At 39.9% G+C, this 23,635-nt stretch overlaps 1 protein-coding gene across 1 annotated transcript in view; it reads left to right on the forward strand.

Moving 5' to 3' along the window:
- Positions 1-23,635, forward strand: part of LOC133125034 (transmembrane protein 131-like) — a 61,488-nt gene that overhangs the window by 18,263 nt on the left and 19,590 nt on the right. The window contains exons 4-17 of the mRNA XM_061236725.1: positions 4,646-4,714; positions 12,752-12,875; positions 13,839-13,955; positions 14,088-14,210; positions 14,723-14,803; positions 15,319-15,469; positions 17,011-17,067; positions 17,237-17,298; positions 17,377-17,488; positions 18,778-18,886; positions 19,628-19,781; positions 21,271-21,441; positions 22,750-22,860; positions 22,975-23,109. Coding sequence (XP_061092709.1) covers positions 4,646-4,714; positions 12,752-12,875; positions 13,839-13,955; positions 14,088-14,210; positions 14,723-14,803; positions 15,319-15,469; positions 17,011-17,067; positions 17,237-17,298; positions 17,377-17,488; positions 18,778-18,886; positions 19,628-19,781; positions 21,271-21,441; positions 22,750-22,860; positions 22,975-23,109 — 1,576 coding nt within the window. The remainder of the gene's footprint in view (positions 1-4,645; positions 4,715-12,751; positions 12,876-13,838; positions 13,956-14,087; positions 14,211-14,722; positions 14,804-15,318; positions 15,470-17,010; positions 17,068-17,236; positions 17,299-17,376; positions 17,489-18,777; positions 18,887-19,627; positions 19,782-21,270; positions 21,442-22,749; positions 22,861-22,974; positions 23,110-23,635) is intronic.

The raw sequence follows: 23,635 nt of genomic DNA on the forward strand, positions 1-23,635 counted from the left end.
GATCCTCAAAAGCTAGACATCATGCCGAGATCTAAAGAAATTCAGGAACAAATGAGAAAGAAAGTAATTGAGATCTATCAGTCTGAAAAAGGTTATAAAGCCATTTCTAAAGCTTTGGGACTCCAGCGAACCACAGTGAGAGCCATTATCCACAAATGGCGAAAACATGGAACAGTGGTGAACCTTCCCAGGAGTGGCCGGCCGACCAAAATTACCCCAAGAGCGCAGCGACGACTCATCCAAGAGGTCACAAAAGACCCCACAACAACATCCAAAGAACTGCAGGCCTCACTTGCCTCAGTTAAGGTCAGTGTTCATGACTCCACCATAAGAAAGAGACTGGGCAAAAATGGCCTGCATGGCAGAGTTCCAAGACAGAAACCACTGCTGAGCAAAAAGAACATTAAGGCTCGTCTCAAGTATGCCAGAAAACATCTTGATGTTCCCCAAGACTTTTGGGAAAATACTCTGTGGTCTGACGAGACAAAAGTTGAACTTTTTGGAAGGTGGGTGTCCCATTACATCTGGCGTAAAAGTAACACCGCATTTCAGAAAAAGAACATCATACCAACAGTAAAATATGGTGGTGGTAGTGTGATGGTCTGGGGCTGTTTTGCTGCTTCAGGACCTGGAAGACTTGCTGTGATAAATGGAGCCATGAATTCTGCTTTCTACCAAAAAATCCTGAAGGAGAATGTCCGGCCATCTGTTCGTGACCTCAAGCTGAAGCAAACTTGGGTTCTGCAGCAGGACAATGATCAAAAACACACCAGCAAGTCCACCTCTGAATGGCTGAAGAAAAACAAAATGAAGACTTTGGAGTGGCCTAGTCAAAGTCCTGACCTGAATCCTATTGAGATGCTGTGGCATGACCTTAAAAAGGCGGTTCATGCTCAAAAACCCTCCAATGTGGCTGAATTACAACAATTCTGCAAAGATGAGTGGGCCAAAATTCCTCCACAGCGCTGTAAGACAACTCAACAAACGCTTGATTGCAGTTGTTGCTGCTAAGGGTGGCCCAACCAGTTATTAGGTTTAGGGGGCAATCACTTTTTCACACAGGGCCATGTAGGTTTGGATTTTTTTTCTCCCTTAATAATAAAAACCTTCATTTAAAAACTGCATTTTGTGTTTACTTGTGTTGTCTTTGACTAATATTTAAATTTGTTTGATGATCTGAAACATTTAAGTGTGACAAACATGCAAAAAAAATAAGAAATCAGGAAGGGGGCAAACACTTTTTCACACCACTGTATATATGTGTGTATATATATATAGACTTCTGCACAGTACTGTATATTATTTATTTTGTTATTTATTTATTTTTGGACACCTCGATTTTGTGGCTGAAGTCCGTGAAACAGTGTTGTCTGAAGCACATTCCTCTTTTTTCCTATTTGAAACACACTACTGGACAGGTCAGTAAATTGATAAATAAATAACATGATGACCTCATTGTTAGTGATTATGAACAAAGTTAGCATCTCCTACGATGAATGAGGGTGAACACCCACTCCCCTCTCCTTCCGCCTTCCCTTCTCTGTGCCTGAATCCGTACACTGGTGGTCCCTGGGCCAGATCCTGGCATCTGTCTACAGTTGGCCATGTTGTTCAAACATCCTTATCAACTGAACAGTAAAAATGCCTTGTGCCGATGTTTGTTGACCCAATCACAGCACCTTTGAGTACAGATTAACAGATTAAGAACTGGGTTATGCACACAAGCCTGTAACTGAGCCAAAATACTTTCAAAAACATTCATGAGAACATATTTTATGCTAGAATGGCAGGTAAGAACAGATAGTATTTTTATTGCCTGTTTGGGATGGATGATTATGCCGATTATAGTGGTGTACTGCGGTCACTGATAACAGTGGTAAATCTGAAGCAAAAGCCCTGTCATCTCTTTGTGGTGGGGATTTGTTTTTAACACAAAATGCAGTTTAACTCATTCCTACTGTATAACCTTGGTTAATTCTTTTTGGTGCTTTTGTTTTTTTAATCATCTTGGAGATTTTGATTTGTTTTCCATACTTAACCGAGTAAAACGATTTTGGTGGACGTTTGCCTATTTTAGGGTCTCACTGCTGTCTTTCCAAGCTGCGTGTTGAAGTATTTCACATGTGACATGACGTATGCTTTTGTATAATTATCGGATGACATTGCTAAATGTTAGCACAAAGAGCTTACCACAGGAAGGGGAGGGGGAATTGGGCTGTGGGGGCAAGTGCTTGCTGTGTTTTTGGCCGGTGTGGGTTTTTTAAATTTTGTTTTTACATTAATTCCTATTTTACGGTGCAATTTTCAATCTCTATGGTAACAGGATATACCATTTGAAAGCATTAAAACTGATGGTTCTATCTGCCTATTTTATGCCTATTGCTTTAGCGACAACAGTTCCTTATTTTGCAACATGTGGGTGGTAGAACAAGCACAGGGGGGACCTCAAACAAAATCAGGTAATGTCAGTATTCTTTTCACGGCAAGGGTCCAGCACACCAAATGCATAATAGTTTCGAATTCTAGAAATGTCTCGGAGAAATGCTGATGGATTGTTAATTGTTTACTTATTTGGAGCAATTATCATTGTTGTCCTTTTCACTGTTGCATACTTCTACAAAATAACTTGTACATAGGAATGCGATTATCTACGTTTTGTTTAGGCTCTCTCGAACGGCCAACATATGAGTTTATCGGACGAGAATCTGTAATCCAGTGGCCCAGTAAAGGTGTAATCCCCATCCGGGGGAAAAAAATACATTATAACTTCAGCTCCACCCACAACCGGCTTTTGCTATGGTATTAAAGTAATGACTGAGAAGCATTTTAACTAATGACATGACATTTCCAACAATGTATAGTTTGTTAGGCATGCATGAAACAACACAGCATTTTTTTTGCCTGCGTAATGAAACTAGCGTTTTCAGTATGCACGCTGAGACTGTTGTGCTTCGGCAAAAACTGTTCTTGAGATCTTCTGGCCAAAGGTTGGCATTTTACAAAATATATATATATTTTGCGTTGCCTATGTCAAAGTACAGGACTTCAGAGGAATCTCTCATCACTCTAGCCTCTCGAGAATTCTCAAGTGAATATTTCTGAGGAAGACTGTGAAAACACCTTTGGCACCTGTATAGAGGGTGTTTTCATTGACGTGACCCCATTTTATATCAGTGAGCATCTAAATATATTCTAAAAATATTTTAGTACAATGTGTTCGGCTTGTTGATGGAACTTAGATCAATGGACCTCAATCAATATATTAGTATACAATATGTTCTTATTGTGAATATTGTATTTTTTTTTAAATTTATAATCATTTTTTAAAATTTTTTTTATATAACCCTCTTCTTCACCTGTTGCTGTCTGAGGAAAGCATAAGGAGAGGGAGAGGTAGGGGGGAGGATGACTGGTGCGGCGAAGTGCAAACTTGTTTTTCAGGATGAAAAGTGTTGGATACTTTAGTAAGCAAAATACAGTATTTTACACATTATAAGACCCATAGTATCATTTAGCTTCCTTGTGTCCTTTTGGAGTCTCCAAATGTCCTTTTTGGAAACCTGACATAGACATAGCTTGGAAAAAAACAATGCGGAATGCTAATTTTTTTAGATATTGTCATCAAATTTTAAAGGGGATTTGTCCAGTATTTTAGCTGTGGCTCATTTATATTTCTTAGTGTGCCAGGTACAGCCACAATCTGCTGCCACTCCAAAACTCAAAATATTTTCTGTGAGAATAAACGCTTCCTCTTTCACTGTTTTTGGGCTTCTGTAACTTTGCTTTAGCAATATGTAGAGTAATTCCGACTCTTGCGAAACGAACCCCACAGGGTTTCCTTACAGAAGATTATGCCTGTAGTCAAAAGCTTTCAAGCATATTAACCGTTTTATTTTACGTATGTTATTTTCAAGCTTGTGTCAAGAAAAGGGGTGATATGGGGTCAGTGTCATCTTTATTAGGGGAAGGGACCTGTACAAGGTGTCTCAGTGGACTCTGTTCTGTTCCATGGACTAGAACAGGTGTGTTAGTGGCAGTCCGGAGGGGAGCCTCTCTCTTCCCTTATTTGGTGAATCCAGCTGCTCTTTTGTTGTCCCCAGGGAATCTTGGCTCATATCCAGCACTTGTTCTGAGTAGCTTTTCTGCTGTGGATCTCTGACACCTGCCTGACACACCTTTTTTGTGTTCCATTTGATTGAGTTGTTGCTAAATGTTCACCATTGAAGTCTCATGCCATTGGCAGAATGATAAATTAATCTCTCAATTTATGTATATATATATATATATATATATATATATATATATATAATAAAAAAAGACAAAAAAAACATGAGACTGTCGTCAGACAGGTCTAGCGAGTTCCTACTATATGGGGAGTTCCCTTTGAGCTCCCCATATGTGCACACACACACACACAAAAGCATGCATGCAGTGCACACACAATCACGCCACACCTTCATACAGGTACGCACATGTATATGTCCATGCTCGCGCGTGCACACACGTGCAGTCGCACCACACCCACATATAGATGGACGCACACACTTCTTTCTCCATGTATATCACACAAACCACACGTGCACACACATGCCTATGTTGTGACTGTGGCACTTTGCATCTGAAGAGTCTCTTCTCTCTTTCACAGCTCATCCCTCCACCGGGGGAACTTCAGGCCCATGAGCTTCGAGCCGCCCATGTTGGACTTCCATGAGCAGTGAGTTCCTTTTCACGTGCTTTCATACTGCCGTGCTGTGATTGGTCACCATTAAATAGGGTTCTTCCGCCCTGTCCGTCCTTCCACCCTGGTTACTGATTTACATGGTCATCTCTCCCTGTTATGCAGTGTTTGGCCACCCAAGAAGTGGTCCCCTGACTTTACTTTTACAATTGTTGGTCACTGTTTTAAATTGTCCTCTCGATACCGTGTAGTGATTGGGCAGAGTTCAGGGGAAATCCTTTTCACAGCCATTCATTGTGTCTGCCAATAACAGTGCGAGTACCGCTGACATTACAGAAGTAAAGTTACTGTGCTAGAGTTTTGAGCACCGTTAATTAGCTCTTTGCTGAAGACTGAAGTAACAGCAGCTGCACTGGTGAATTAATGGGGTTATTACTGTTTCTAGTTACAATGAATAATTCTATTTGTCACCATGATGTCAGAACCTGGACACAAAGGCAGTCTAGTTTGAAGGAGCAAGGATATTCCATTAGCCTAATTTGCATTTTCTCTATTTCCCCATCTTCAGTTCTTATTCTTGCCAGTTTTCCTAGCCTCTCCCGAGGAGTGGAGCTAGGAGTAAAAAAAAAAACAAAAAAAAACGATTGGAATGAGCCCTCTGTGTTTTGTGTCCTGTGTGAGGCTTGTGTTTGATATGCTATAGGATAAGGCTCTTCATCCAGTTCCCAGAAGCCAAATCTAGCCCAAGCAAGCTGAGACTTGCTTTTGAGAAGACATTTTCAGATGAAATTTCAAAAGAAAATCCAAGCACTGTCTGCATACTTGAGAAAATAATGAGTAATAGCTGTGCATATCAAGTGTCTTATTCATTAATTGTTTATAAATGGTCAGCACATTGGAAATGTTTGGCATTGACACACATACTATTTTTGAAAAGAATCTGCCCCTGGGGAGAAGTTGAAGAACGCTGTTCTAGGAGAACAGGCCTTGGCTACTAAGCGGAGTCTGTGCATTTGCGTGCTTGTGGTTGCCAGAAAGTTCCAAAAGTATTTTTTTATGGGTTTCTTTGTGGTGGACCAGTTGTTTGTGTGTTTATGGGAATGGAATGAACCATCAATTCTATTTTTTAAATATGAACTAAGACTGAAATGAACTGTTCAATTGTGTAAATCAGCTGTGACCTTGATTAAAACTGAAATTCTGTGGTAGCAGAACAGTCAGGGTGTTGTCTTGTTATCAACACAAGCCTAAGGCCTTTCTGATTTAAGTGTTGCATTACTTTGGGGGAACAGCTTTGCGTTGTTAAATTAAAAAATGAACAGAAACTTCACCAAAATTATGAATATGCGAAGATAATTATGTATGTAGAATGCATATCTCAGAAAACATGCTTCTACTTTCATTTTTTTTATGTGGCTCTACAAAGTTTTTTTCACCAGGGGCCAATCTTTGGGGATCATATCAAACATATAGTAAACATACTTTTAGTTTGTATATTTTTTTATTAGTCACCTGAGAGCACTTTCTCATTTTGCAAAGATAAACATGTTACTAATAACATTAGTGGAATATTCAGTTTGGTCATTTTTGGCACATTTAGACCCACTTGGAAACCAGGTGTCAGAAATTTCACCTGACCCTCTACTTTGGATATTTTGAAGTTACGTTTTTAATCAACATTTCTAAAAAGAATTCGCTTTGGTACTCGGCCAGTTTTGTTTTTCCAAAACTTCCAACTATCCAAACTCAAATATTTATATACTTGCAGTTAGCGAGTATAGCCACTGTGGACTATTCCACCTTTTAAACAGGGGGTGTAACGTATTACTGAATAAATCCTTGATCAACTTAATCTCATAATTGGGTTTTATTGATTTTGGTATCACTCCAAATGCTGCTTAACACATATTAGGTGTCAATTTAGGTGTCGAAATCTAAAATTTCCCTCGGGATGAATAAAGTATCCATCTATCTAATTGACTTTGTCAATTAACATTTTTTAAATGTATGGTTTGAAATCACATTTGTACACCCATCAATCCAATCAAGTAAATAAAATACACCATCTTTGTATACATTAGATATTTGTGTATATTAGGGGTGTGAATGGTTAAATGCTAACCGAACGGAGTTGAATTTCTAACCGATAATTGATTCTTTTTTTCTGAAGCGGCAGTGGTAAGCTCAGTTTAAAGGTTTTTATGCAGCCAATTAACTTGCTTGCTCACAATATAGTTGGTTAGCTAAAGTGAAAACTATAAATAGTGTTGTGTAGCAGACCAAAGTCAAGATCTCAGAGTCATCTGTTTCTTACTAGAACACTACGAAAAGACAGCAACATTTAAATGAAACTATTTTAAGAAGGCCCAAAATATAGTTTGAAAATGCTATTACATTTTTGTCAGTAGGCTACTCCATATATATATTTTATTTTCCCTCCCATAAATAAGATACCAGCGGTCATAAGCAGTATCGGTTACACGGTTAACCATTTTCAGAATGGGATGGTAACAGTTTACAAAAACTGATAATTTGTCACATCCCTAGTATATATTCCATACTGCAATATACACTCAGTCGGCACTTTATTAGGTATTTATTACACTTATCTGCTGTAGCCTATCCACTTAGAGTTATGTTGCGTTGTGTGTTCTGAGATGCTGCTCTGCATATCACTGTTGTATTGTGTGGTTATTTGCGTGACTGTCACCTTCCTGTCAGCTTTGACCAGTCTGGCCATTCTCCTCTGACGTCTGTCATTAACAAGATGTTTCTGTCTGCAGAACTGCTGCTCACTGGATTTTTTGTTTTTTGTTTTTTGCACCATTCTTTGCAAATTCTAGAGACTAGTGTGCATGAAAATCCCAGGAGATCAGCAGTTTCTAAGATACTCAAACCACACTGCCACCAACAATCATTCCATGGTCAATGTCACTTAGATCACATTTTTTCCCAATTCTGATGGTTGATGTGAACATTACCTGAAGCTCCTCACCTGTATCTACATGATTGTATGCATTGCACTGCTGCCACACAATTGGCTGATTAGATAATCACATGAATATGTAGATGTAATAAAGTAAAATTGTTCCTAATAAAGTGCTCGGTGAGTATATAGATATTAGATATTGTAGATATTAGAAATATATTAGGAATGAATAAAATAAGTTATTTCTTTTTTATTTTATTCTTCTTAATTCTATTGCCCTCTTGCACGTTGTTGTATTTCTTTGATAATTTAAAATGCTTCTGGACCCATTTCTCTTATTTTAATTTATTGTGAAGCATTTGTGTTGCACTAAGGTGTATGAAAGTATGATTGATTAATTGATTGATATGCTTAAACTTGTAACATATGAATGTTTCATGATGTAAGTCATTTGTTGATGCTGTGATTTGAATTTAGGCCGCCTTTTCAATAAATCCCCTGGAAATAGTAGTAATAGTCTTTGGAACAATACCAGAACAATAAACCCTTGTAACAGATTATTTTTTAAGTTGATCAAGGATGTATACAGTAATAGATTACATATAATAAACTATATGCAGTAATATATTTAAAAAGTGGAATAGTAACAGTGGCTAAGCTGGTTATGGCAATCAGACTCATTTTTATAGGGGTCTTACAGGCTTGCAAAGATGTATGAAGTTTTCAGTGAGTTGGAAGTATTGTATAAACAAAACCCACTGAGTACCAAAGCTTGATTAAGGATGTAACTTCAGCATATCCTAAGTAGGGTATTGGGTGACATTTCTCACACTGGTTTCCAGGCATGTCTAAATGTTCCAAAAATGGCCAAATGTAATATTCCATGGGTCATCCCTCAACTAATGTTATTAGTATCAAGTTTATCTTTACATAATGAGTGCCTTCAGATGACTCTCTTTTACAAATAAAATTATACTAAACGTATGTTTACTTATGGAGACATGACCTGGTGGTCACTGGTGGAAAAAGAAAGATTCAAAAAGCCAAAGCCAAAGTAGATGTATGTTTTCAGCGGTTTAGGGATTTGGGGTTATGGACCTCTAAACATCACATTTTGTGCCACTATGCATTCTTCATCTTCAAATTCAATCATAGAAAATCACATAAAATGTGAGAATACAATTTCACTGGGCCTTTTAATTTTTATTTAACCTTTTATTTTACCAGGAAATAGTCCCAGTCCCAGTTGGCTCAGTAATGTCTTTTATACAAATAATACCTAATAGACCTAGGCTACTTCACAAATGCTTGGATGCGCATTGGGGAAATTGCCTCATCTTATCTCAGTCCATTTCTTTTTCCTCTCTGGCACATAACCGCATACTAGGATCTGGTTTCTGGAGTTGTCCCGTCGACATTCCATAAATATAGAAAGAAAGAAGCGTTTCAGCAAAAGTGGGCTGCAATGAGGCCAAACCGACAGTGTCAGAGTCACGTTGTACACGGTGTCTAGAGAGCCGTGCGTGCAGCCCGAGTGGTTATTGCAGATGCTAACTTCCTCCTCAGCATGACTCAAAGTTAGGAGAAGACATTAAATATCCCCTCTGTCACTGGCAGTTCATTCTATCCCGCATCAGCCACATCGCTGCGAATTACAAACCCTGCTGCTAAAATGCAGCAATATTATGGATTAGTTTGTGTTTTCATTTACATCTTTACCTCTTTGCTGTTTAATGAGGCTGTGAATGTGCTGTCTTCATCTCCTGGAGTGCCCAGTGATCAGTCTTGGAAAGTGCTATTTTATACCTTTAGGCACCTCGAAAGCAACAATGGAAATGGCAATTTTTATCCATGATGGTTTCAAATGTATGCCTGCCCTCCATTATAGTGGTTTTATGAGATCATTTAAAAAAAATGTAATCTAATCTAAGATCCTCTCACCTACCCCCCCCCCCTCCTACCAACCCTCAAAACTGACGATTGTATTCCCACCTCAGTCCAAGAAATATCCCCGCAAACGTGAGTGACATGCTCTTGGTTTTTTGAAACGTGATAAAGACGAAGTCCATAAATCTCTCCAGGTAATCTGGTACTGATATGCTGTGTGGTGTTGAGTGTCATCTCCTCGCCCAAGGCTCTGAGATCAGGTGATCATCGGACGAGCGGAGGAGGGTGTGTTTTTCCATCCTGCTGCCATCTCCACCTCATTTGCCTGTTATCAGGCTAACGCATCTCCCTGCCAAGATAAAATACAGCACAGTGTCCCCATCCCTGCGCTGGTATTGCATGGGAAGATCGCCCCCCAACTGGCCCACTTACACCACTTCCAGCAGCAACTTAGTTTTTCATCGAAGTACGAACCAAGCCCACACCCGCTTAGCTTCAGCCATGTGTCAGGAGCAGGGTGCATGATGGTATGGCTGCTGGGAACACTGCTCCTGCTCCCTACACTAGAGTTAGTGAACACTTTGGTTGCTGCCTTGCTGAAAATGTTTTCTGCTATTGCCGTTTGTCAATATTATGTTGGCCAGAGTTGTGCCAATGACAGTCAAGGAAGCCATTATAAAAAACCATTGCATACATAGGCTAAACAATAGGCTATCCAAAAGAAAGTGTTTGGAACAGAAATTGTTCCAGCTGTCCAAATACATACGGACTTCAACACTTCTACATGCCCCTATAATAGAGTTAGCAAAGTCAACCCTGCTTTAGCAGCATACATTAGTTACTTAATCAACACCACAGCCAATTAATACATTCAAAGCTTCACAGGGGCCACGGTTTCCCTGTGACAAACGGCAGGTGGCTTTTCTCCTCACATTGCAGTGGTTTCAAACCATAGACCCTCTCAATGGGGTGGATTGCAAGAGCCCCAGAGGTTCTGCTATTTGTGTGCTCATTATGAGGAACTCCAGGCAGTTTGGTTTCCTGCAGTTAACTTCCTGTAAGTGAAGTCATGAAGCATAGATCTGGAATAAGATAAAAGAAAAATCTTACTTTTTTCAATAATTATATTTTATTTGATGCTTATTTAGTATAAATCAATCAATCATTCAGTCCATTTTTATTTGTCTAGTGCTTTTAGCAAAGGGCTTTTGTCATAAAGCAGCTTTACAGAGAAACCGCTCCTCAAGAGTATGCCAAGGGCAACAGTGGCAAGGAAAAACTCCCTGGCTAACAGGAAGAAACCTTGGGCAGAACCTGGCTCAGTAAGGGAAACCCATCTGCCGCTGGTTTGTAGTGTAAGCTATTTCAAATATTACCATTGGAGATTATATCGCTGCATAAGGAATGAGGAGTATACTTTATAACCAGTCAGGCGTGTGCTTGGTTAATGAACTGCCAAGCATAAGTTATATTTTTTCTATTTCAGGGCAGAACTTGTTTTATGTAAAAAAAGGAAAAGGGTTGCACATGGGGCTTTAGGGTAAAGTTCAAGCATATGTCCACCAAAATGAAATGTTCACTGTGAGTCATTTACTTCATTTTCACATTTCTTTTATTATTTATTTTGCTTATTTTATTTAGCATACATTAAATGGCTGGGCTGCCATGCACTAGTTCAGAAGAGACCAAAGCTACGTTGTTCTGCTTGCAGTGCTTGGCTTCATCGCAACTGTTTGTACAGTATCCTGCCTTCATGAAATAACAATCTTGCTTCTTGCATTCATTCGATAGCTACTAACGTAGTTATATCATAAACTCACTGTTTTATAGAAGCAAGATACGGGCTACTGTGCGCTGTCAGATTGAACCCATTATAAATGAACCTATCCTGGAAGTTAGTTAGTGGCTCCCTAGCTAGCTTGCAAGTTAAATGCAGTTTTAACTTGGTTAGGGTACAGGCAAGACAATGAAACATTTAATTTTCACAATGTGAGCATTCTTTATTTTTGATGTGTTTCTGGCAAAAAGCAAACCAGCATAATCGTAATCAGCAGGTTAGAAATGTCTTCATAAAGAGAGAGTAAAGTAGGCAAACCAGCTAATTTTGCTAATGTGGCAGTGGATTTCTAACGCTTTGCTAAAAAATGACAAAAGCACCAGTGATGACTCTACACGTCGGTCTGGGACTGTTTTTCTAGGATTAATCTGGCAAATACATTAAACAGACAGCCCTTTTCAGAGTGTCTTGCAATGCAAGTACCATGTGCAATTTAAGTCACTCTGGATAGGTAAATTAAGTTAAGTAATGATATTTTTAATGTAACTTACTACTAGGTAAGTGTGAGTTCCTTTTCAGGCCGTTTGGATTTTACCTCCTAATTCGTAGCTGCAATATTTTGCCCAGTTCGGCCTCTCCTACCTTATCAGCAGCAGATACCCACTGTTTTGATGCTTAAGCTTTTTTATGCCTCTGTGCCGGCAACAGCCGTGGCCAGAAGCATAATGTTTTTGGGTTGTCCGTCGTCCGTCCATCCCATTCTTGTGAAGAATATCTCAGGAACATGAGAAATTTCTTGAAATTTGGCACAAATGTCCACTTGGATTCAAGGATGAACTGATTAGAATTTGGTGGTCAAAGTCACTGTGAGTCAAAGTCACAATTTCATGTCTAATAGGATAAAATTATAAAGTGATGACATTTTATATCCAAAAGGTCAAAGGTAAACTTTGCTGTGACATAATGTTTTGCTTACAGTTGTAGCTTAAACATGTGCAATTTTATAAAAAAAAGACAATAAAATAATTATTTTCTTGGTCTTATAATTCCACTACTCTGCCTTTAGCTAAATATTCAGATTGTATTGAAAAAAAATGTTTATTCAACATTTAATGTTGTTTACATTATAGGTAACACCAATGACAAAGAAACGGTGCATGAATTATTTAATGAAATGTATAAAAATAATTTTAAAAATGGTTGTTTCTGGACAGATAGGGATGTAAACTGCAACTTGACTGGTTGGTGGAGGCATATAACCACCTGGTGGTTATTTAGCTCTAGTTGTCGATGTGCTAAAAGAAAATGTTTAACCTGAGCTACTTTTAGAACCAGTATAAAGCCTATTCTGTTTGTTTTGATCTATGTACATTCTTGATTAAACCATTGAACTTTGCCAATTAGGCATCCGTTACCTGTTAACCGAATACTGATCATCCTTAACATCACATGCTTTGAGAAATTTTCTTATTCTTTGCAGGCCTGTTGGGATGCCAAAATTGGAGAAAGTTTACTTGCACAATCCAAGCTCAGAAGAAACAATCATTTTAATATCAATATCAGCTGCAACAGCACATTTTCATGCATCTTTTTTTGAGAATAGGGTAAGTATTCTCCCTCTTTCCCACCACTCCGAATACTTTGCAAACCTGAGTCATACACACAGTGTAAGGACACAGAACTGTATTTTTGAAAGTTAGACTAACTGTGAGACAGACAAGTGGCTGACTTCCTGTTGCAGGTTTTAAATAGAATGCGTCAGCCTCCACTTGAGTTTGTCTCTCTGAATGGTTCTTTGTTTGTCTTTTCTTGACTGTTTGATTTGCTGTGTCTGGGGCAACTCATCATGACAAGCGTATAGCTAAGTAAGTGTCAGTAGTTTCAGGATTAGATTTGGTCACGCTAATGTCATTCTGAGGGAAATATCAAAGGTTGCGTGAGTTGTATTGGTATATAGAGATATTGTGATTTAATAATAAGATGATCAATATATCGTGTTTGTGACACCGCTTTCGGGTAAAGGCTTTGCTCTTTTGTGTGCGGTGGATATTCACTCTTGTGAGTGAAATTATAAATTAGAGTTAGAACGTATCGCACCTGTCCTTGACACCCCCTAAATCACCGTTAGGTTAGGTGTCGAGATTATCTATGTCAGTTTCTGTCACGGCAACTGAAATTAAACTTGTTTTTATTCATTAATTATTTTGATCCATCTATGCCCTTCTGACACAAATCTGAGCTCTTGGTCTTCTTTTGTATAGTGTTCTGCATGTGTTCATCCCTTGATAGTTCATTTACTGTCTTTCTCCGATTGATTCAATTGATTTTGGCCAATCAGAACAAACCTGTGAAACCATAATAAAGCTACAGTGGGGACGATCCAGTGTGTTTCCATGCTGCAGTTTCCCATATTGTATATCGTATGCAAAACGACAGAAGGTCCTGTAGCCTATTTAGCTAATAAATAAGCTTGATGAAGCATGCCTTTTAAACAAGCTAAGGTTTCTATTATATTGGGTGAAATCATATCTTTGTTCTTTATTTTCTCTCTCTTCCTCCTTCCTCAGATAATTCCTCCAGGGGGAAACACGTCATTCGACGTCGTCTTTCTGGCGCGATTAGTGGGGAACGTGGAAAACACATTATTTATTAACACGTCGCACCATGGAGTATTTACGTACCAGGTACGTACAAAAAAAGGAACTAGTATTATTAGTATCGCACGCTGAATGTGTGTGGGAGATGTGGGAGGAGGGAACATGGGACATTCACATATCTGATGCGGCTTCCTGGTTCTTCTTCTTTTATTCTTTAAGGTGTTTGGTGTGGGAATCCCCAACCCCTATAGATTGCGGCCGTTCATCGGGGCCCGAGTTCCTGTGAACAGCAGCTTTTCACCTCTCATAAACATCCACAACCCCCACAGCGAACCTCTGCAGGTAACCAGACCTTCTTTTCCGAGAGAGGCGACTCCTTCTGTCACCATCTGAGCTACTGTAATCTTCTTTGTGTTGCCCAGTCATTATGTGACCGTATGCATCTTTGAGGTTATTGAAGGTAAGGTGATGAGTTAATACCGATACATTCAGTTGCCAGTGTGGGAAGGACCTAGAAAGATGGCCTCGTAGAAGGCTGCCTGCAGTCTGTTACTTTGAAGCAAGCACCCTGAAAAAAAAGACAAACTGGCAGTTTTCTTCCTTTGGCATACTTATTCTTTCGTATCGTAACCCCTCTTCATGGTTTGGTTTATTTTTGTCTATCTGTTTGGTGATTGTGAGAAGATTTGTATGTTGGTGTATAAAGGGAAGTATGAATCATTCATAGACTAGCCATCTTTGTGAGAATGTTCTGAAAAGAAAGGGCTTTTATGTATAATGGCTTTTATTTCCCTGCTGAGTTGATATTCGGGCAGTGTAAAGTGGGCTGATGGGAAATGTTTTTCCTTCACCAGGTTGTGGAGATGTATGCCAGTGGAGGGGACCTGCACTTAGACCTGCCCACAGGGCAGCAGGAAGGCACTAAACAGTTATGGGTGGGTGAGCCAACGTTTCTCTGGCCCTAGCCCAACCTCAGGTCTGCCATCCATACGCACCCCTTGCGGGTTGGCTGGTGATTTCTGTCTCAGTGGGGTCAGTGTTTGTGTGGATAGATAAAGCATTAATGTTAACTCAATTAAGTGTGAGGGCATGAGTTGGCAGCTGCCAGGTCAGGGATGAGTACAAGTGCAATTAAACTGATACAATGGCCAAACAGTACACAATTCACTGTAAATGTGTTTATGGCCATCGCAAGTTTTCATGAGGCCACAAGCCATTGTCAATTAATATTTTGCCATAATGGCTTACCTGCAATAATGACAATATACCATTATATTGGTACACAAACCACATATAGAAACCATTGTGGAATATTCCATCCCCAATAGGGTATGACCTTAGGGGTGGTAGGTTTGGTGGTTGGGTAGGTTTGTGGTTTGCGTGTCCTGGAATGTTGTATTCCTTTTGTTTGGTTTGATTTCTGCCCCCTGTTCCCACACCCTGAATCCAGGAAATTCCCCCGTTTGAGACCAAAGGGGTGGTGAGGGCCAGCTTCTCCTCGCGGGACCCGGACAACCACACGGCCTTCATCAGGATCAAAACCAACGGCTCCAACGAGGAGGAATACATCATCCTGCCTGTGGAGGTGGAGGTCACACCAGGTATGTCATCTGCCATAGAGTTGTTAAATCGTCCCCAAATCTCGATCATCCAAGATTTCCCTTAGTGACTGCCGATGGTCGATTCGGCTGAGGGCAAAAAAAATCCATTCTTTACACACCTACATTGCCAATTAGCTTTCCAATGCCACATCTGAAAGCAGTTCAGCTGATGCGTGTTCACTGTTTACATGCGTTTATTTACCATCATAACAGAAACAAAGTCATACTAAATCGGTAGTAATCGAAGCACAACGGAATCCCGCGTTGGACATGTTCCTTGCACGCTGTCTGTACACTTTACACCGTACACAATGCGGAGTACACTGTTAAAAACAGTTGTCCCTTCCACTTTACTGAGCTACCTGTTACTCTCACCTAAATGCACCGCCAGGCACATCTCAGTCACGTTCAATCAAATAGCCAGGCAAAACAGAACCAAATATTTGTCAACAACTGACAGTAAGTAAAATGACATGAGCACATAATGGTAATAATCCATTTCAGCAAAACGTCATAGTTCAAAACTGAAGTATGGTAAATTATGGATACCATAATTTAAATTACTGGTAAATTATGTAATGTAATCATGATCGTATCATTACAACTGAAAATGAAAAAGAATGCTATAGGCTTCTGCAGTTTGTGCTAAACCGAGGTCTTTGTTCCTGTACAAGAACTGTAAATATCAGTGGAAAGAATGAACTTACATGGAGTGGAAAATGTCAGGTGTATCCTAAAATTTATTTCAGGCTCAGTTCAAAATATTACAGCCTTTGTCAGGGGCATTGTCATGAACAAACTGATAAAGAACTTAGCCTAATTGTATCACTTTCCATATTGTTCTACAATGAAGAGTGCTTTGCAAATAGGCTAAAATGTGTTGTTGTTGTTGTTGTTGTTGTTGTTGTTGTTGTTGTTGTTGTCGTCGTCGTCGTCGTCGTCGTCGTCGTCGTCGTCGTCGTCTAATAAACCAAAGCTTATTATAATTGCTCATGGCCACAGGAGGCTACTGTCTGTCTGGTGCAGTAACGGTAGTTTTATTTTAATTTTATTTTTTTAAACAGTAGTTTTCAGAATGTTAGCGTTGTTCGAATCTGAACAGCTGTGCCATTGCGCTGTATTCCAAAGATGTGTGGTCTTGAAAAACAACTTGAATGGTTATAGTGTGTTGCAATGTAGAAGACCAATACTAATCATGTATTGAATTCACTTAAAATTCACAGTGCTGTTTTTCAATCTAGATATGGTTCGACGATATATGTAATCAATCGTTGATTCACGATGGTTTCGACTATCATTTGATCCCTAGTCTGCCATCTAAGGACATTCCAACCAGTTAAATGTTCCTTCTAGGAGCTAGAAGTAGAAGGAACTCCCAATCTTGCCCTTGAGCAAGGAAACATGAGTGCATCCTTTGCTTAAGTTTTTTTTTTTCAGAAAGCGTGACAAATAATTGATCAACCTATCTGCCATGCATCTGCTACTTCTGTAACTGCCGTGACTTTGAACTGATGTTTGTTTTATTTTTTCTCGCATCCTAGCACCTGGAATATATTCTTCCATAGAGATGCTAGACTTTGGTACACTAAGATCACAAGGTAAACTTTTAGTTTTTTTAAGATATTTGAAAAAATATACTGTGTACATGGATTTCATAATTATTATGTTATGGTTTATGTAGATGATGGGGTTGTTGCTGCTGCTGTTTTTATCTTTTAAAACTTTTTAGGTTTATGAAACACGTATTTAGAATGTTTTCTTTTACAGATCGACCAAAACAGCTGAATTTACACCTCCTAAATTCAGGAACAAAAGATGTACAAATAACAGTAAGCACTTTCAAGTAATATATTTTTTATTTAGTTATTTTCTGTAGTAAGTGAGGTAACTGGAGTTTTGTTTTTCAGAGTGTCCGGCCGACACCATCAAATGAAGCGGTCATGGTACACTCGAATAAGTCCGTCATGCTAAAAGCTGGAGGAAAGAAATATACCAAAGTTGCAACTATAAGTTTTGATGGTAGGTCCTGGAATCATTTACCAATGAGAATGTGCTGTGTTGAGAATTCATGATTGACATGGCTTCATATTAAATGGTGTGGAATGATACGCAGTAAAAATAAATTCACCATGAATTCTTGTGCAGTCTCGTGTCTTCACCTCATGACTTCACAAGAAATAGCCAGCACAAGTAAGTTAAAGGCGTAGGATGTGATGTGTTCGAATTGCTGAAACGCTTCCGCCCTGGTATTACCTCCCTGCCTTGGCACTACCCAGGAAGGAAGTGGTTTAGTTTGTGGGTGAATGGGCATTAACAATCAAATTTGATAATGCGCATATTTCATAAATGAGGCCCATTGTGTCTGTCTCACTGTGCACTTCTGGTTCGTAAGGAGACTGAAAAGTGGAAGAACTTCATTGTGGAGTCTTAACTTGTGGTTTATGTCATCATATTCTTCTGACCATCATATGAACATATCGTCATTGTTAGCATACAGATAGAGCTTGTCTGTGTAAAGTTCTATCTTGCCCTAGCAAGCATGTATGATATGAACTAATATCTGACAGCAGTCACTGTGCAGTGATACACAAGCCAATAATAGACAGATGGCTAATGGCTTTTAAGAGGTTTTTTTTATTTTTTATAGCTGTAGGTAGCATGCTGTGACTTGAAGCCAAGTTCAGTAATGTAACTCTTCATAACATCTGGGGCTAGTACTGTAATGGACATATGAATTGGTTGTTGTGGTTGCTGTGTTCATTAAAAATACATAAATACATAAAAAAGAAAATAGTTTTGTCCGGTAAATATCTGGGGGGTAAATATTATAACTGCTTGCAGTCTCTGTGCTTTGATATGAAGAACAGAGATTAGTTCAGACTGTCAGATGGTCATGAGTATTGCCCCCTGCTGCCACCCTTAAGCCATTTTTGTGTCGGAAGTATTACCCTGAGGCTTAGGTGGCTCTTCCGTTGCTTTACTTCTGAGGCTGTGCTTGTGGAAGTCAATCATGGAACTCAGTGTCGCTACCTTTCTTTTGCAGCCTTATTTTGGAAAAGGGATTTCTGTTGCATGTGCAAAATTCCTGCCAGTGTGAGGAACAAGAGGTATATCCCGAAGCAGGATTCCTGAGGTAGCTGGATAAGTTCAGAGTAAAACCCAGAACAGCCGTTTCTACTTCAGTCCATTATCCAGACTTTCGGGTTGTACTCTGAACTCTGAAATCCTGCTTTGTGATATGCCCCCCAGGTGTCATGCAAATTGAATATTTGATTTTGTGATTTGTTGTTTTGTTTTTTTGTCTCTAGCATCGAAAACCAGAAGACCAACTCAGTTTTCGGGTAAAATAACGGTAAAAGCGAAAGAGAAGAGCTATCCCAAACTGGAAATACCCTACCAGGCTGAAGTTTTAGAGGGGTAAGGGCTTCAGTTTGAGCAGCAGAACGTGTGCTGCCCCATTAACAATGGGGACAGTGACTGAACTTGTAACCATGAATATCTTAAATTACAAAGTGTGCAGTACACAATTCACTTTGTACCAGTTTTTTTATTTTTTTTAAATTATTTTTTTTACTTTTAGATCTTATGTTGTGTTGGATATTTTGAGGCACTGTTAACATACTATCCTGGGTCCACTGAAGGGTCCAATGATAATTAAATGCAAAGGACACGTCTGTACATGGAGTGATATGCAAGTGCGCATTTATTTAATTTGACGCTTGGTTTCCCAGTGAAATCCATTAGCAGATGGTCCTTTTACATGCTTCATCAAGTGTTCACTGCTATCTCAGTGCTGTGCATGTGTGGGCTTGTTTTGAAGTCAATTAATTTAGGCTGCGGTCAGCCTTTTTAATAGAATTGCATTCATTTATTTAACCAGGTAGGTCAACTACAAACCCCAGGGTTATTTCCAGTGGTGGCTTAAGGAATGAAAGCAATCATGGGCACAGTCAGTTGAAGGGGGGATGGCTAGGTTGCTAGATAAAGAGTCAACTATCCATATTTTGTGGGAATTTAACCACGGTTTTAAAATAAAAAATATATGATTACAATGTTCTTTACCAAACATTCTAATGCTGATGTAAGAGTCACTGCTGGTCATTGAAAGCAATGGATTTGTACCAAACTGACTTGAGCCTGGTCTGGTTTCTGTTTCAGATACCTGGGGTTTGACCACACGGCCACCCTGTTCTACATTAGAGACAGCCCAACGGACCCTGTGGAGAGGCCCATCTCCCTGACCAACACCTTCAACTTCGCCATCCGCATCCACAATGTCTCCTTACCAGAGGAAGCCAAGGTCATGTTTACGGTAGGCCAGAGCTGGAGCAGGCGTCCTTATGCTGGCACTACAGAGAAACTCATTGGCTGTGTCTCAAATTGCACACTTGTGTACTTGTGCACTCCTGTTATGAGCTAAACTTACAAATGCAACAACAAGTCCACTACCTTCCACTACTAATTCCTTCATTTGTACTATAATGCCTCTTCTGACCATAATTAGAAACGCATCCAGTTAGACTAAAGGTAGCGACTGTCATCTGAAGTGACAGCTAGGTAGCTATGTTATAGCAGAAATGGTTTATATGAATTTGTGGTAAACATAAGTTGGTAGTTTTATTAAGTAGAATTGATTTATTAATTTAGTAATAAAGGGAAAATGCTTAGCAGCCTGGATATTAAGATTAAGATGAGAATCTGATATTTGTAGCTAATGGTAGTCATCTCCTGTCAGTGGTGTTAGCTAGCATATGTAGTTTCATGCCCTCAATATCTGCTGCATTGTGTTTTTATTAGATAGCTTTACTTCCTTTTATTTCATTGAATATTTAAAATTCTTTGCTGTCTGTTCTGAAAATGCAATGACTACTGGGAATGGAATACTACAATAATTGTTTCTCTGGAGACCCCATTTAGCCAACAAATGTGTTCCATACTGTCTTGAATCTAGTCCCACCCCCCAATTCCCATTGAGATCCATTCAAATGCATTACATTACATTACATTACATTATTGGCATTTAGCAGACAGTACAGTTGATTAGACTGAGCAGGAGACAGTCCTCCCCTGGAGCAATGCAGGGTTAAGGGCCTTGCTCAAGGGCCCAACGGCTGTGCAGATCTTATTGTGACTACACCGGGATTAGAACCACCGACCTTGCATGTCCCAGTCATTTACCTTAACCAGGCCGCCCTATAGAAATTACATTACAGTACATTAATGGCATTTTGCAGACGCTCTTATCCGGATCTTATTGTGCAGGGTTAAGGGCCTTGCTCAAGGGCCTAACGGCTGTATGGATCTTAGTGTGACCACACCGGGGATCGAATTTTAGTATCGCTTGTAGGACAACCATACTGGTTAATAAAAGCTGTGAGTCTGCTCTTTGACCACATATTAATTGTTTGATTACAAACAGAAAAATGTAATCAGAAAAAGCAAGGTGACCCTAAAATTTTGGGCGGTGTATATTGCCTAACTGTAACCTATCAAAACCACTTGATTTGTTGACACATTTTTGTTATATTTATCTTCCATTACACCTTGCCGGCCAGCAGAGTTTTTTTTCTCACCCCTGTTTAAGGGTTTTTCTCCCCATTGATCTATATTCCTTCAAACAGATGATTGAAATACCCTTGGGAGTTCACCTCACGTGCTTGTTTTTTTGGGGTATTTGTCTGGTATTTGCTCTTCTGCTACTCTAAAGCATGTTTGTAGCAGTCTTTTGTAAAAAGTGGCATACAAATATAAGTTAATTCAATTGTTCAAGTGTTAAATGTTCTGCATTCTCCTCCTCCCAGATCCAGAACTTCAGCAGGCCGGTTCAGATCCCCCCGCATGAGTCCCGCTACGTGTTCTCCCTCCTTTTCCGCCCTGTCAGGCCCTCCATCCACATTGACAGCAACATCCTTCTCATCACCAACGCCTCCAAGTTCCACCTGCCCATCTGGGCCTACACCGGCTTCCTGGAGGTACAGCGGGCCATGGGCTTTGAATGTTGGATATAAACAAACATTTAATTTAATGTCACACAGCTTACTGAGGATGTGCATCTGCCCGTGTAGAGCTGAGATTGCGAGCTGAGATCAGACGTCAGCACAATGGTGTATAGTGGTTGTACTTTGTCTGCCCCCCACCGATTCATGCCTATAGCCCAAAACTTTGGCTGGTAGTCGGTGTACTTGCCCAATGTAAGGGATCAGAGGTGCCAACATCTCTCCCATATGTGTTTTGGTGAGGAGCTACTTGTGATGACCTTTGACCATTAATAAGGCTGGGTATTTGTCACAGAAAATATTGACTGAAGTTACAGTGCAGTCACAGTGGTTGTTGAAAATCACAGAAAAACAAGAAATCTATTCAATTAATAGATCTCATGTGCAGCAGTGGAAAAGGAGTAAAATGGGAATAAATGTTCAACTGTAGCAACTTAAGTGCTTGAATTTTCATGAAATCACCCGCAATAACCAACTGCTTGGAACAAATGGCCTAGGAGTAAAATACATTGATGTGCTGATGCATGTAATTGCTTAATTCGGTCCATCATAGAAAAAGCGAGCATGCTGTTTTGTCTTTTATTTAACAGAACGTTGTTTGGAATACAGCATTCTCAAATAGAATTAATAATAAAACAGGTACTCTGTGTTCCTTTTTAATTTTTTTAATGTTTGGTTTGGTATACAACATTTTGGTGCGCCTCTTGTCAATTAATCTTACTGTAGCAAGGAGATATGGCCATCAACATTGTTGAGTTGGGCCGTAAAACCTGACAGGGACAGAAATCTTGATCCCAGCGCATTCCAGAATCTGCCTACATTGTTGCACTTTGTTTCTGCCAGCATTTGGCAATATTGTTGAAATGCATATACAAATAACACGGTAGGCTGCTACAGTAAGAGCACTAAAGCGGGGGGAAAAATAGGAAAGTTACTGGAATCGCAAAAATGACAGAATCCGTGACAACCTTGACTTCTGTGACAAGCTCCCAGCCTTAACCATGAGCACGCCCCTTTACCTCGACTGGTCCAATAACCACCGAGGAGATAATGTTATAATAGACCTGAGTCACTGGGAAGGTATGACTGAAGCCTGGAAGTGCCTGTAGAAAAACAGTGAGGGTTAGCTTATATATTTGCACTAGCTCCTATGCTAGCATACCTGGCATAAGCACGGCATGTTTATTTTCATCCTTTGTCAGTACAGTATACTGTGAATGCCAGCAATGGCAAATGTTGTCTGGTATGCAAATGACTATTGTCCACAACATCCCCCCGACACAGCCAGTGGTCTTACCTCCCAGTCTGGAGGATCAGGTCCTGGACTTCAGCGTGCTCAGTGTCTCGGATATCGGGAGCATCACGTTCGCCGTCATCAACAGCAACCCCATCGAGGTGAGGACCGCCCCCCAAGGCCCTCAACGTCATCCAGCCTCCGGCCCCCGAGCCTTCTCGCCAGAATTCTGCTGCACGCCAACTGCACTGTCGTACTTTCCTCCTCTTCCTCAGCTGGAGATCAAGTCCTGGCGGGCCACGGGGGACGGGTTGTCATTGGAGCGGCTGAAGTCCGAACGGGGGAACAGAACCACTGTGCTGTCGAGGAAGAGAGAGCTTCAGGACGCACCTGCGAGCAACCAGAAGACTGTAAGCACATTCCTCCATCTCAGTCTGTGAACCCTTCTTTGGAGGTGTGATTGTGCTGAGGGATTAACTGCCATTGCTTACACAGAGGAATATTTGTGTTTACGAAAAGTAATTCAGTCACTCTTGCCAAGTCTGTATATAGATATATAGATATTTTAATATGACCCATACTGTACCATTTACATGACCCCGTTTACAGATAAAGATTGCAGGTGAGATTTTTGCGGTTTCTGGTCCATTAACTTAAAAAAAATATTAATTAAATTGGTCAGGTTTTACTTTATTTTATTTCACTGAGAATTTTCTGGGAATGCTACTTTCCAAAAATTTAAGTGAGAAATTGGGTGAAAAATATTAATCTACCTACACATGAACATTACAGTTCTGGAGCCTTTTTCTTCCATGACAACACAGAGGAAGATACATTAATTTGAAGGGTCCACCAGCCGCCTGGTCTTTTTATGTTACAGTTTAATGCTGTGTTCATCGTCAGCCTAAAGGACAGCTGTCCTTTTCTGTATGCGGG

This window comes from Conger conger, chromosome 3 (assembly GCF_963514075.1).
Source record: "Conger conger chromosome 3, fConCon1.1, whole genome shotgun sequence".
Classification (NCBI taxonomy): domain Eukaryota; kingdom Metazoa; phylum Chordata; class Actinopteri; order Anguilliformes; family Congridae; genus Conger; species Conger conger.